Genomic DNA, 11,965 nt, shown 5'->3' with positions numbered 1-11,965 from the left:
GTAACCAACTTTAGGGCCATGCCAAGTGGCGCCCGATCACCTTTTGCACTTCATCTCGAAAACACTTTTGCTTTAGCCATTCAAAATTTAAAAGAGTTATCCTTATCCGTTTCCAAATGGCAGATATCTGTTTTGTTTTTTTTTGGTTCTATCCCACTGTGCGTTGGTTGATAAATGCTGTTGAACATTTCCATTCCCCTCAAGACCCCAAAGACTTGCAATAGATGAAAGTACACATATTGATCTTCAATAAATACATCTCTTTTATTAAAACTAAAGTAGTTCAAGTTTTTAGCAAGGGTTTTACCAACTCACTGCCAACTCTGCCCTGAAGTTTGTCTATTCATACAATTTCATTTGTTCCATGACCTTATCGTAGACGTACTTTTTGGCCTCAGTACCCCAGATGAAGTCCAAATGTGCCCATTTGGGGAATGGCACGGGATAATCCAATTTCATATTGGGCAACTCATTACGCAATTGAAGTACGTCTGACACATCGCACATCCAATCATTGAGGCCATAGTACAAGAGAACAGGAGCTACGGCATTGCTTAGTTTATAGTCTGGTGGGTACATGGCGCCATCATACTCCCAGGGATTACGAATGATGCTATAATCGAATTTGCGGAATTTCTTGGAATTATGTTCCTGACAGAAGTGTATGTTTTGATTGATTGAAGCACCAGCAGGAGAAGTGGCTTTAATGTGTTCCAGTAAATCCTATCAGAGAAAAGGGGAGTTGTATAATAAACTCAAAACTTAAGAAGATCACTCCTCATGACTTACCCTGTCCAATTGCTCCGAATCCCAACCACCAATGAGGAAAATCTCATTGGCACACATTTCCACATAGGGGGAGTTGGCCTGACACATCTCAATACCCAAGTCCTGTTTGAATTTATTGCTGGGCATGAATTCCGTAGAACCACAAAGCTCGACTATGGCATTGGGTTGGCCCATAATGGGTGCAAAGGCTCGGGTCAATGGGCTCTTCATGTTGCCCATATAGGCAGCAGGACCTAAGAGATGAGCCGACTTGATTTTGTTATTGTACGAGGGTAGTTCGGACATCATCACCAGGTAGACAGTGGTGCCTTGAGAGTGGCCCACATAATGCAACTGCTTTTCGCCAGTCTTCTTCAAGACGTAGTCAATCATGTTGGGCACATCAGTGATGCCAATTTCATGCCAACTGAAATTCCAAAATACTTGCCAGAAAGTGGGCCAGAACAAATGTTTCTTTGAATAGGTATTGCCGCGAGCATTGCCCATCCATACATCATAGCCAGCATCGGCTAACAGATAGCCCAAAGCTTTGTTGGGTCCCATTAAAATCCAATCAACGGAAGAGCTGAGCATACCGTGCATTAGAAAGACCACAGGCTTTTGCTTGCCATTCAAGGGTGAGCGGGGCGAGTAGGGAATGCGATGCATGGTCAGGACATAGTAATCATCGGTGGTGACCGTATGTTTTTCCACGGGATAACCATCGTGTTCAATGCGTTTGGCCTAAAAAGAAGGAAATAAAATTAAAAAAAAAAAATTATTTGCCAACATTTTATTTCCCCTCCATTGTCCATCCTTTGGTCTTACACAATCCGAAATTGGCCTATCTGCTGCTTGAACCAGACATCCTGCCAATAGCAGTACCAATGCCGTCGTTACTAAAATGCTTTTCATATCTCCTTCACTAGACTCGTTAAGAAATACTCCAGGAGTTTGTTAGAGAAACCTCTTTTTATACCTGTTCTCGGCGACTTTCTTAGGAACATTAGACAACTTTATCGATAATTTCTTTGGCAGATATCACCTTCCAAATTATCTGGGGCGGTGATAAGGATGTTCATGCTGACTATTGGTGTGAAGTTTATTTTTTTTTTTTTTGGTACTTTTCTATATTTTTGTCTATAATTGTAGACGCACTTTTGGTTTTCATAATAAGAGTCATTGGCGTGGTTTAAAGGGGGAGGGAGTGCGTTGGAGAAAGCAAAAAAAATCGTAGAAATCTGTGTTTCGTGGAAATATTGAGAATTTCGTGCTGCTTACAAAATCCTTCTTTGCCCTCCAACTGGTTCATACTTGGTATCGTATCGACAACCAAGTGCTGGGGTCTGTTAGCTGCAAAAGCCTGGCATTGACATAGGAAATGTTGCAACGTCTCATCACATGCGTTGTACACACGCTGTCACTTGCCACAAATAATGTGCATAATGCGCTCGTAGTTCCATGTGGTCCATGAAGATACCGAAAGCCGTACGAACCTTCCTCCTGCTTCCTATCTGTATTAGCCTCGTTGTCTCACTATTCTGATCCACCCATAGGGTTTCGGCCTCCTACCGACTATTGCGGTGTTCCACATTGCTAAATGCACTTTTGTTGCCCACACCCTTAACTCGGACAACGTTGTCCGAAGAGCTTCGCATTCACCAAGTTTACTGATGGCAGTCCTCTTGTGTGCCCTTTCGTTCTCCTTGCTCCGCTATGGCCCGGCAACCAAACGATGCGAATTTTTCCATCCTCAGAGAAGGCGTCAATCTCCTTCTTACACTCCAAGACCGTCCGCGACCTTACCGCTCTGGTTTTTATAGCCCAGTTTATTGTCAGAAGTAAGCATGTCCGCCTTTAACGCCAAACGATTGGGTTCAAATCCCGGCGTGAACATCATAGAAAATTTCACCGTTGGTTTTCTTTTATACTATTGCTGTCTGCATTTGTGAGATATCCTGTCCTGTTAAAGCTTCTCTCGGATGCGGCATAAAAAAGAGCCCCATATCATTGAGCTTCAACTTAAATCGACATTATGTTCTTTAATGGAATGTTCATTGGAAATTTTACATTTACTGTCGGAGCCAGATCTCAGTCCCTGGGTTCTCCAGACCCCATATATCCTCTAGCTTTTATACATCCGTGTAGCATGCACATGCAGACGGTAATATCAGAACTCAGTCTATGCAAGAACGTGCCGCTGGCAACAGTCCCTTGCACTCGACCGTCGAAGAGCTTTCACAGATATGGGATCCCAGACCTCTTTCATTCCATCTAGGTTTCTAATCGTCACCTCGATTATACAGCGATTGGTATGACCTGCTCTTTTCATTTCAATTTCAATGCCCTAGTTTATTCGGGAGCCTTTGGCAAGCCCCTAAAGTTGGTCACCTTGGTATTTCGAAAATTTGTTGGGGCTGCCAAATTTTTTGTTGTTGTCCGATTTCTAAAATTGTTGCTGGATAGTGTTAAAAAATTTCTACAATTTAGGGCCTACCCGTTCTAACACGGCATATTATTATACCCTACACCACCACTGTGGTACAATAAGTTTGTGCATTTGTTTGCACCGCTAAGAAGGAGAAGATTTAGGCCCATTGAAAAATATACCGATCGACTCAGAATCACTTTCTGATTCGATTTAGCCATGTCCTTCTGTAAGTCCGAATGGCCGAAGTAATTACAATTTTCAACCGATCTGTACAAAATTTGCCACGGATTGTTGTCTTAACATATCTGTAAGATTTTATCATATCGGTTCAGATTTGGATATAGCTCCCATATATATTTATCGCCGGATTTGCACTTATGGCGCCGTAGTAACAACAATTTTCGAACGATCTGTTCGAAAAATGTCGGTTCACATTTAGATATAGCTCTCCTAAACATAAATCTATTGCCCGAATTTATAATTGTAGGGCAATTTATAATTGTAGTCTCTGCACATCCTCCTGCAGAGACAAAGAAGGAAATCTGGTAACTGACACAGATAACATGCTGGGGATATGGAAAGAACATGTTTACCTCCTAGTCAGAATGAGGTTCAAGTAGCAGTGACCTGACTAAAGAACAACAAGGCGACAGGAGCCGAGGGGTTACCCGCTGAAATATTTAAGACCGGAGGCGACACGCTGATAAGGCGTATGCATCAGTTTATCTGCGCCATCTTGCTAGAAGAACGCAGACCCGATTAGCATACTATGTCCCGTACACAAGAAAGGAGACAAGACGGAATGTGCCAACTACAGAGGAATAAGTCTCCCCCCCTCGCATACAAGATACTATCGAGCGTACTGTGTGGAAGATTAAAACCTAAAGTCAATGAGATAATTGGGCCCTATCAATGCGGCTTTAGACCTGGTAAATCCACCCTGGACCAGATATTCACACTGCGCCAAAGACCCGAGAAGGACAAATCATCACCTACCATCTCTTTGTTGACTACAAAGCCTCTTTCGATACCGCTTTACGTTCAAAGGTATTTCAAGCCACGTCTGCAACATTAATAAGACTCTGCAGGATAACACTTGCTGATACGCGTTCCTCAGTAAGAATAGGAAAGAATCTCTCCGAACCATGTAGTACCAAATGAGGTTTCGGACAAGGAGACAGCCTATAGTGTGATCTCTTTAATATCCTGTTGGAGAAGATTATACGAGATGCAGATGTGAATAGATATGGCACACTAATCACAAGAGAACCCATGCTACTCGCCTATGCCGACGACATCGATATCATAGGTCGGTCACCGGAAGTAGTAACTGCAGCCTTTGAAAGAATCGAAAGAGAGTCAGTGAAAATGGGTCTGGCAGTAAATGGAGATTACACGAAATGGATGGTTTCAACTCCCAAAATGCCTTGTACAACCGAGCAGATAAAGAAAATGGAGAAAGTTGGGAACCACAACTTTAAGACAGTCAGTAACTTCATCTACCTCGGCACCACCGTAACCGAAACGAATGACACCATTTTTGAGATTAAGCGAATAATAATACTGGCGAACAGATGCAACTTTGGACTGAGTAAGCAGTTTAGAAACAAGGCCACCTCTCGACAGACGAAGATTACACTATACAAGACACTGATACTACCCGTGTTGTTATATGGTTCTGAAGCATGGGTACTTGTGAAAGCAGATGAGGCAGTGCTTGGAGTATTTGAGAGAAAGATTCTGCGTAAAATATATGGAACAGTTTGCGTTAACGGAGAATATAGGCGGCCTATGAACCACGAGCTGTATGACGACGATAGCATAGTTACACGCATCAAAATATAACGGCTGCGTTGGCTAGGTCATGTTGTCAGAATGGATGAAGAAGCTCCAGCAAAGAAGTCTTTTGAAGCAAAAACGGTGGTACACGCAAACCGGGAAGACCAAAAGCCCAATGGAAAGATCAAGTGGTGGGAGACACCTCTAAACTTGGTGTCAGAGATTTTAGAATGAGCGCGGAAGATCAAGGCGCTTGGAACGCTATTCTACGTTCGGCTAGTCGAACAAATATTCTGTCATAGCCAATTAAAGTAAAAGTAAAGTTGCTGGTTTTCTATAATTTTTTTCACTTTTCCCCTTTTGTGCATCGCCTTAAATCTGGTAGCCTCAATTTTCATCAGATTTGACTGAAATTTGGAATAAAGTCTTGAGTTATGACTTCCAATATCCATGTCAAGTATGATCCGAATCGGTCTATAAACAGATATAGACCCCATATAAACCGATCCCCCGATTTGACTTATTGAGCATTTAGAAGCCTTAATTTTCTTCCAATTTGGCTGAAATTTGGAACAAAGACTTGTGTTATGACTTTCAACATACTTGTCAAGTATGATCGGAATCGGCCTTTAAACAGATATAGCCCCCATATTAACCGATCCTTGGATTTGAAGCCTCAGCCCTTAGAAGCCTCAATGTTCATCCGATTTGGCTGAAATTTTACCGAAAATCCTATATTATGACTTCAGTGCCAAGTTTTAACCGAATCGGTTAAAATGGTGATATAGGCCCCCTAAGTATCGATATCTCGACATGACTTCTTGAGGGCAAATGTCAAAATTTAGTTTTTTCTTTGATAATGTCTTCATCATCTTAATAATGTAGACATTATTATCGTCTTCACCCCCCCCCCCCCCCATTGGCTCTTAAAGTTTTCTACCGCCTTGTATTTGGCTGACTATGAGTCGACATTTCAACTTTCAATTGTCTATTATTTATAATCCCCGAAATAGAAAAGATTACAAAGGTCTATATGGGAATGTTCCATACATATTCAGGTTCCGTTTAAAGCAACAACGATGATAACGAAAAAAACTAATAATAACGTTTAATTTGTGAGATTTTATTTTGTTTGCTGGGGAGATAAAGGCCAATGGAAGTAAATCAATTATTAATCTGGCCGATATCAATCATTGTTTTGCATTTAACCGACAACAAGTAAAAATGTGCGAAGTTCGGTCGGGCCGAATCTTGGGATCCCACTACCATGGATTGCATTTGTCAAGTTCTTTGCCCGGTACCTCTTTATAGGCAAACAAATGATTATGGATAAGAATTACTATGCTATTGGAGCTATATCTGGTTATGGACCGATTTGGGCCATACCTGGCGTGGATGTTGGAGGTTATAGTAGATGAAATTATGCAAAATTGCAGCCAAAATCGAATAAGAATTGCTCACTATAGGGACTCAAGAAGTAAAATCTGGAGATCGGTTTATATTGGAGCTATATCAGGTTGTGAATCGATTCGGGCCATACTTGACACGTATGTTGGAGGAGAAGTCATTGTTAAAAATTTCACCCAAATCGGATAAGAATTGCGCCCTCTAAGGGCTCAAGAAGTAAAATCGAGAGATTGGTTTATATGGAAGCTATACCAGTCTGTGGATTGATTCGAACCATACTCGGCTTGGATGTTGAAGACTATAGCAGATGTCATTATCCAAAATTTCAGCCAAATCGGATGAGAATTTTCCCCTCTAATGGCACAGGAAGTAAAATCGAGAGATCGGTTTATATGGGAGCTATATGAGGCCGTAGATCGATTAGGGCCATACTTCGCATGAATGTTGGAGACTATAGCAGATGTCATTATCCAAAATTTCAGCCAAATCGGATGAGAATTTTCCCCTTTAATGGCACAGAATTTCGCTAAAAATCTACCAAAAATAGACCGTCCATCCGAGCAAAGCCCTTAAATTGAAAGTAAATCCTACCAATTTGGTAGAAAAAGCTCAAAACGACCAAACCCTTAAAATGCAAAATAAGTCCTACCAAATTTGGTAGAAAAAGCCCATAACGGCAACGTTGGTATTCGTGTACTCAAAAATTTGCACAAACGTTTCAGAAAGTCGCTCCTTTTTCCAATAAGAGAGAGTGTGAGACTTAAAAATATGCAGAGAGTTTTGTAAATGAGTGGCTGCAAATATCTGCTGGAGGTTTTTTCCCCAGTAGAATTTGTAGAAAAAGCCCAATACGGCAACGCTGGTGTACGCGTATACAATTTTTCCTATAAGAGAGAGTTTGAGAGTGAAAAACATGCAAAGAGTTTTGTAAATGAGAGGTTGCACATTTTTACTGGAGGTTTTTTTTCCCAGCAGAAGTTTCTTACTCTTTTGCAAATTTTTTTCTGGCAAATTGTTACTTCATAAGTACGATTACACACCTAATATTGCGCAGCAAACAAAAAACAACTGTATTTATCGAGACGATAAGTCATTAACCGGCATCCATTTGCCGGTTAAGCAATACATTCAGAAAACCAAATTCCTTTAACCAGAAGAACATCGATAAGATAAATTGTAACGGTAGAATGAGACACTCAGCCTTAGAATGTCAAGACTATCGACAATATATATATTGGGTTGCTCAAACAGTAATTGCGGATTTTTCATATAGTCGCCGTTGACAAATTTTTTCACAGCTTGTGACTCTGTAATTGCATTCTTTCTTCTGACAGTTATCAGCTGTTACTTTTAGCTTGCTTTAGAAAAAAAGTGTAAAAAAGTATATTTGATTAAAGTTCATTCTAAGTTTTATTAAAAAAGCATTTACTTTCTTTTAAAAAATCCGCAATTACTTTTTGGGCAACCCAATACAATGATAGAAAATGACGGTACTTTGCCAATACCGCCTGGTATTATTTTGTTCGCATCAAAGAATTTTAATGCCATTTGGTATCAATTCAATACCAGACAAAGGAGGCTATTAAGAATTGACGGCGTCAATTTTGTATTCTTTTCATCGCGTCAGAAGTGTTGTTGAGCTTTGTACTTAAATATCGACGTCATTATAAAATATTTGTTAAACAAATAAATAAAATATTTCAATACAATTTGAGTGCGTAAAAACCTGCTCAAATACTCGAAAGCGGTGATAACGAAAATAGTATAAATTCTAAGGACATTCTAGATCAAAAACATGGAAGTCTCTTGTGTGGAAAACGATGCTGTGTTGGTGTATTGATATAAAAACCATTGCCTATTATTTTCAATAATCAATAGCGGTTTGGTTCTAAAACCAATAACGGTCTGGTGCTAAAACCAATAACAGATTAGTATAAAGACCAATAACAATTCGGTAATAAGGCTAGTACCAAACGGTACTAATCATTTTATGTTTCATCCATAGCATCCAGTATTGTTTTTGTACCATACGGTGTTGCTTTACTATGAATACCGTATGGTACTGAAATGAGCACGTTTGGTATCAACTTTCCTCCGGGTGTACTTTATGGGGTCCCAGATCAATTTGTCGATGTGTTACAAACGGAACGACTAGATTAGTATACCGCCCATCCTATGGTGGTGAGTATAATAAATGCACACGCGTTTTTGTTTTGCTTTTCTTTGAAATGGCAAGATGGCAATTTAAAGGCAACGCGTGTTTGGTTGGTTCATGGATAAGATAGATACGTGTATATGAGTGTGTGAGTGTGTGAGATAGATAAAAACTTTTGCTTTTGTGTATATATTACCGTTAAATTCAAGGGTTGTTGTTAAGAGCTTTTGGCCAAAAAAAGGAGCGTAATGCAACAGTGTATAAATGTCCGTTATGATTATTTAAGTTTAAAAACTAAAAAAAAATTAAATTTATTGCAGCCCAAATCTTTTACTAATGGTAATGAATAATGAAGAGAGCAGGCTATGGGTGTTCTTTTGGAAAACCGAAGATGTATTGCGGCCGTTTTGTATCTAATATGAAGTCATCCATCCAAAGAATCTCCAATTATCCTTGCGCTTATGTTAAAAATTTCAAACCATAAGAGAAAGAGAGAAAACACAGTAAAGGCTTCAGAAAGAAACCCGCGATTATGAAAAGAAAGTTGTGTATTATACTGAAAAATATTTTATATACTTGAGGCCACTGTAGCACAGAGGATTGCATGTCCGCCTATGATGCCAAACGCCTGGGTTCAAATCCCGCAGCAAATATCAGAAAAATGTTCCTTACTACTGGTTTTCCCCTTACTAATCCTGGCTACATTTGTGAGGTATTCTGCAATGTTAAAACCTCTCTACCAAGTGGTGTCGCTATGTGGCACGCCGTTTGGACATGCCATAAAAAAAGAGGCGCCCTTATCATTGAGCTTAAATTTTAATAGCTGCCATATAAACCGATCTTGGATCTTGACTTTTTGAGCCACTAGAGGGCGGTATTCCTATCCGATTTGGGTGAAATTTCGCAAATAGTGTTTTGGTATCACTTCCAATAACTGTGATTAGTATGGTTCGAATCGGTCTATAACCTAATATAGCTGTCATATAAACCGATCTGGGGTTTTGGCTTCTTGAGCCTCTAGAGGGCGCAATTCATATCGGATTTGCCTGAAATTTTCCATGAGGTAATTTGTTATAACTTCCTACAAATGTGCTTAGTATGGTTCAAATCGGTCTATAACCTGATACAGCTGTCATATAAACCGATCTGGGGTTTTGACTTCTTAAGCCTCTAGAGGGCGCAGTTCTCATACGATTTAGCTGTAATTTTGCAAGAAATATTTTGTTTCGAACAGTTGTGCCGAATATGGTTTTAATCGGTCTTTCACCATATATAGCTGTCATATAAACCGATCTGAAATCTTGACTTCTTGAGTCTCTAGAGGACGCAAATTTTATCCGATTTGGCTGATTTGAATTTTGTACAACTACTTCTCTCATGAACTTTAATATACGTGTCAATTATGGTCTGAATCGGTCTATAACCTGATACAGCTCCCATATAAACCGATCTCCCTATTTTACTTCTTGAGCCTTGCGCTTTTGAGGATTGCGCTTTTTGATATGAGAGAAATATCCCCTGTTCCTTAATGGAATGTTCAAGGAAAATGACAACAGGATTACGACTGCAATAGTGGGGTTTTTCGACGAGAGTTGTCCTCTTCGAGAAAGCAAATCAAGAAAAACTTTGGATGAAAGGGAGGACTTGCAACATTGTAACAGCGGCAGTTTATTGGGATAGCATGATCAGGGCGCCAGGTTTCTCTCAAAATCCATGTCCAAACTGAAACATTAGTAGACAACATGGTGATGACAGCAGAGACAACGGATAATACGTTGAGGCGTTATCATTACAGAATTTATGGTAAAGGAAGCCTTGAGTAGCTTCCAGCCAATTAAGTCACCCGGACCTGAAGGAATATTTCTGGTGTTACCACAGAAGGAGGCCGTTTTTTTCACAGCGTGCATGAGACATGCATGCACCCCGAAAGCCTGGCGGGAGGCAAGGTTGGAATTTACACCAAAGCCCGGCAAGGTAAGTTATGCGACACTAAACCACTATAAACCTAACGTCCTTTCTACTCAAAACCATTGAACGGTGAACTGCTCAAATAGAAACAGCATGCCTGTGTCAAGGGAAGGTTGGTGGGGGTGATCGGTCATAATGCCCAACGGACATAACGCCCAAAATTGTTTTTGGCTTTATGTCCGCTTTAGAATAGGCCATAAGAGGAACTTCTTTCTTCGGGCGTTGTGACCTGCATGCAGTCAGATTATGTCTGCCCAATACCTGAGATGAAGAAAAGACCAAAAAAATTGGCGGTTGTGAATTTTCATAAAAATATTAGAAAGTGGTTTTATTATTTTAAAAACAATAATTAAGAGAGTGCTAAGTTCGGCCGGGCCGAATCTTATATAATAATCAGTAATGGTTTGGTACTAAAACCAATAATGGTCTTGAGCTAAAACTAATAATAGGTTGGTATTAAAACTGATACCAGTTCGGTAATAAGGCCAGTACTTAACGGTACTAATCATTTTATGTTTCATCCTTACCATCCGGTATTGTTTTTGTGCCATACGGTGTTGCTTTACTATCAATACCGTATGGTATTGAAATGAGCACGTTTGTTATTAACTTTTCTGCAGGTGTGGGGCCCTCAAATTTTGCACTAAAGCTATAACCATGGAACATTTCATGCATATATCTTTTTCCTTTCGAAAACGGCAGACTTATTTCCACTTATTTTTTCAAGTCAAGTGAAAAGTGCAACGGTAATAATACCGAGGTAAAGGAAAGTGGAAACTAGTGCAGTGCATGCTAAGCCTTTTAACAGAAGCCTACGATTTGATATAGCGGGCAATGTTTTGCCCATTGTTCACTCTCCCCGTTTGACTGCTTACCATACATCTCGTTCATGTACTGGCCTTGTCTCGTCGAAGGTGCACGAGTCATGTCTCTATAACCCTAATTCATTCCCTTCAGCTATAACGGCTTCCCGGAGTTCTAGTACCTCCATCAACCCCTGACGGACCACGTATCTGAAACTATACTAGCCAGTGCTCCTCTCAGCCTTCGAAGCTACTAAGCTATTGATCACACATACGTTCCATCCGTACCTTGGGGACCTAATGCACGCCGTGAGTGGGTCACGACTCTATGGTTATAATATCTAGTGTTTTAGAAGCCACTAAGCCATAGTTCACGAGTACGTTTGCCCGTGTACAACACTCGTCTCCGTGTCCTATCGACTCAGTCCTACGTGTGTCCAAGCACCTCATTTAACCCATGAGTGCATCATGTTTCTGTAACCATTACAGCTGGCGTCTTACCCAATGTCCCAAAGATGCAGTAGCCGACACTTCTCGGCCTGATTTCTGGCATTTAGGTGAAGTTAAGGGTTTCTGTGTATTTAGATACTAATTGTGAAATGGGGAATATTGCAAACTGTTACATTTCTTTAAAAGGAGTTTTTAACACTTTTT

General features: G+C 40.3%; 1 protein-coding gene across 1 annotated transcript in view; it reads right to left on the bottom strand.

Annotated features, from left to right (window-relative positions):
• Positions 1 to 261: 261 nt before the first annotated feature.
• Positions 262 to 11,965, bottom strand: part of LOC106086417 (lipase 3) — a 103,011-nt gene continuing 91,307 nt past the window's right edge. Inside the window, exons 2-4 of the mRNA XM_013251097.2 lie at positions 1,597 to 1,688; positions 790 to 1,512; positions 262 to 723 (exon numbers count right to left, since the gene is read on the bottom strand). Coding sequence (XP_013106551.2) covers positions 340 to 723; positions 790 to 1,512; positions 1,597 to 1,683 — 1,194 coding nt within the window. The 5' untranslated portion in view covers positions 1,684 to 1,688 and the 3' untranslated portion in view covers positions 262 to 339. The remainder of the gene's footprint in view (positions 724 to 789; positions 1,513 to 1,596; positions 1,689 to 11,965) is intronic.

The sequence above is a fragment of the Stomoxys calcitrans genome, chromosome 3 (assembly GCF_963082655.1).
Source record: "Stomoxys calcitrans chromosome 3, idStoCalc2.1, whole genome shotgun sequence".
Lineage (NCBI taxonomy): Eukaryota > Metazoa > Arthropoda > Insecta > Diptera > Muscidae > Stomoxys > Stomoxys calcitrans.
This window is presented reverse-complemented; position numbering and strand designations above follow the sequence as displayed.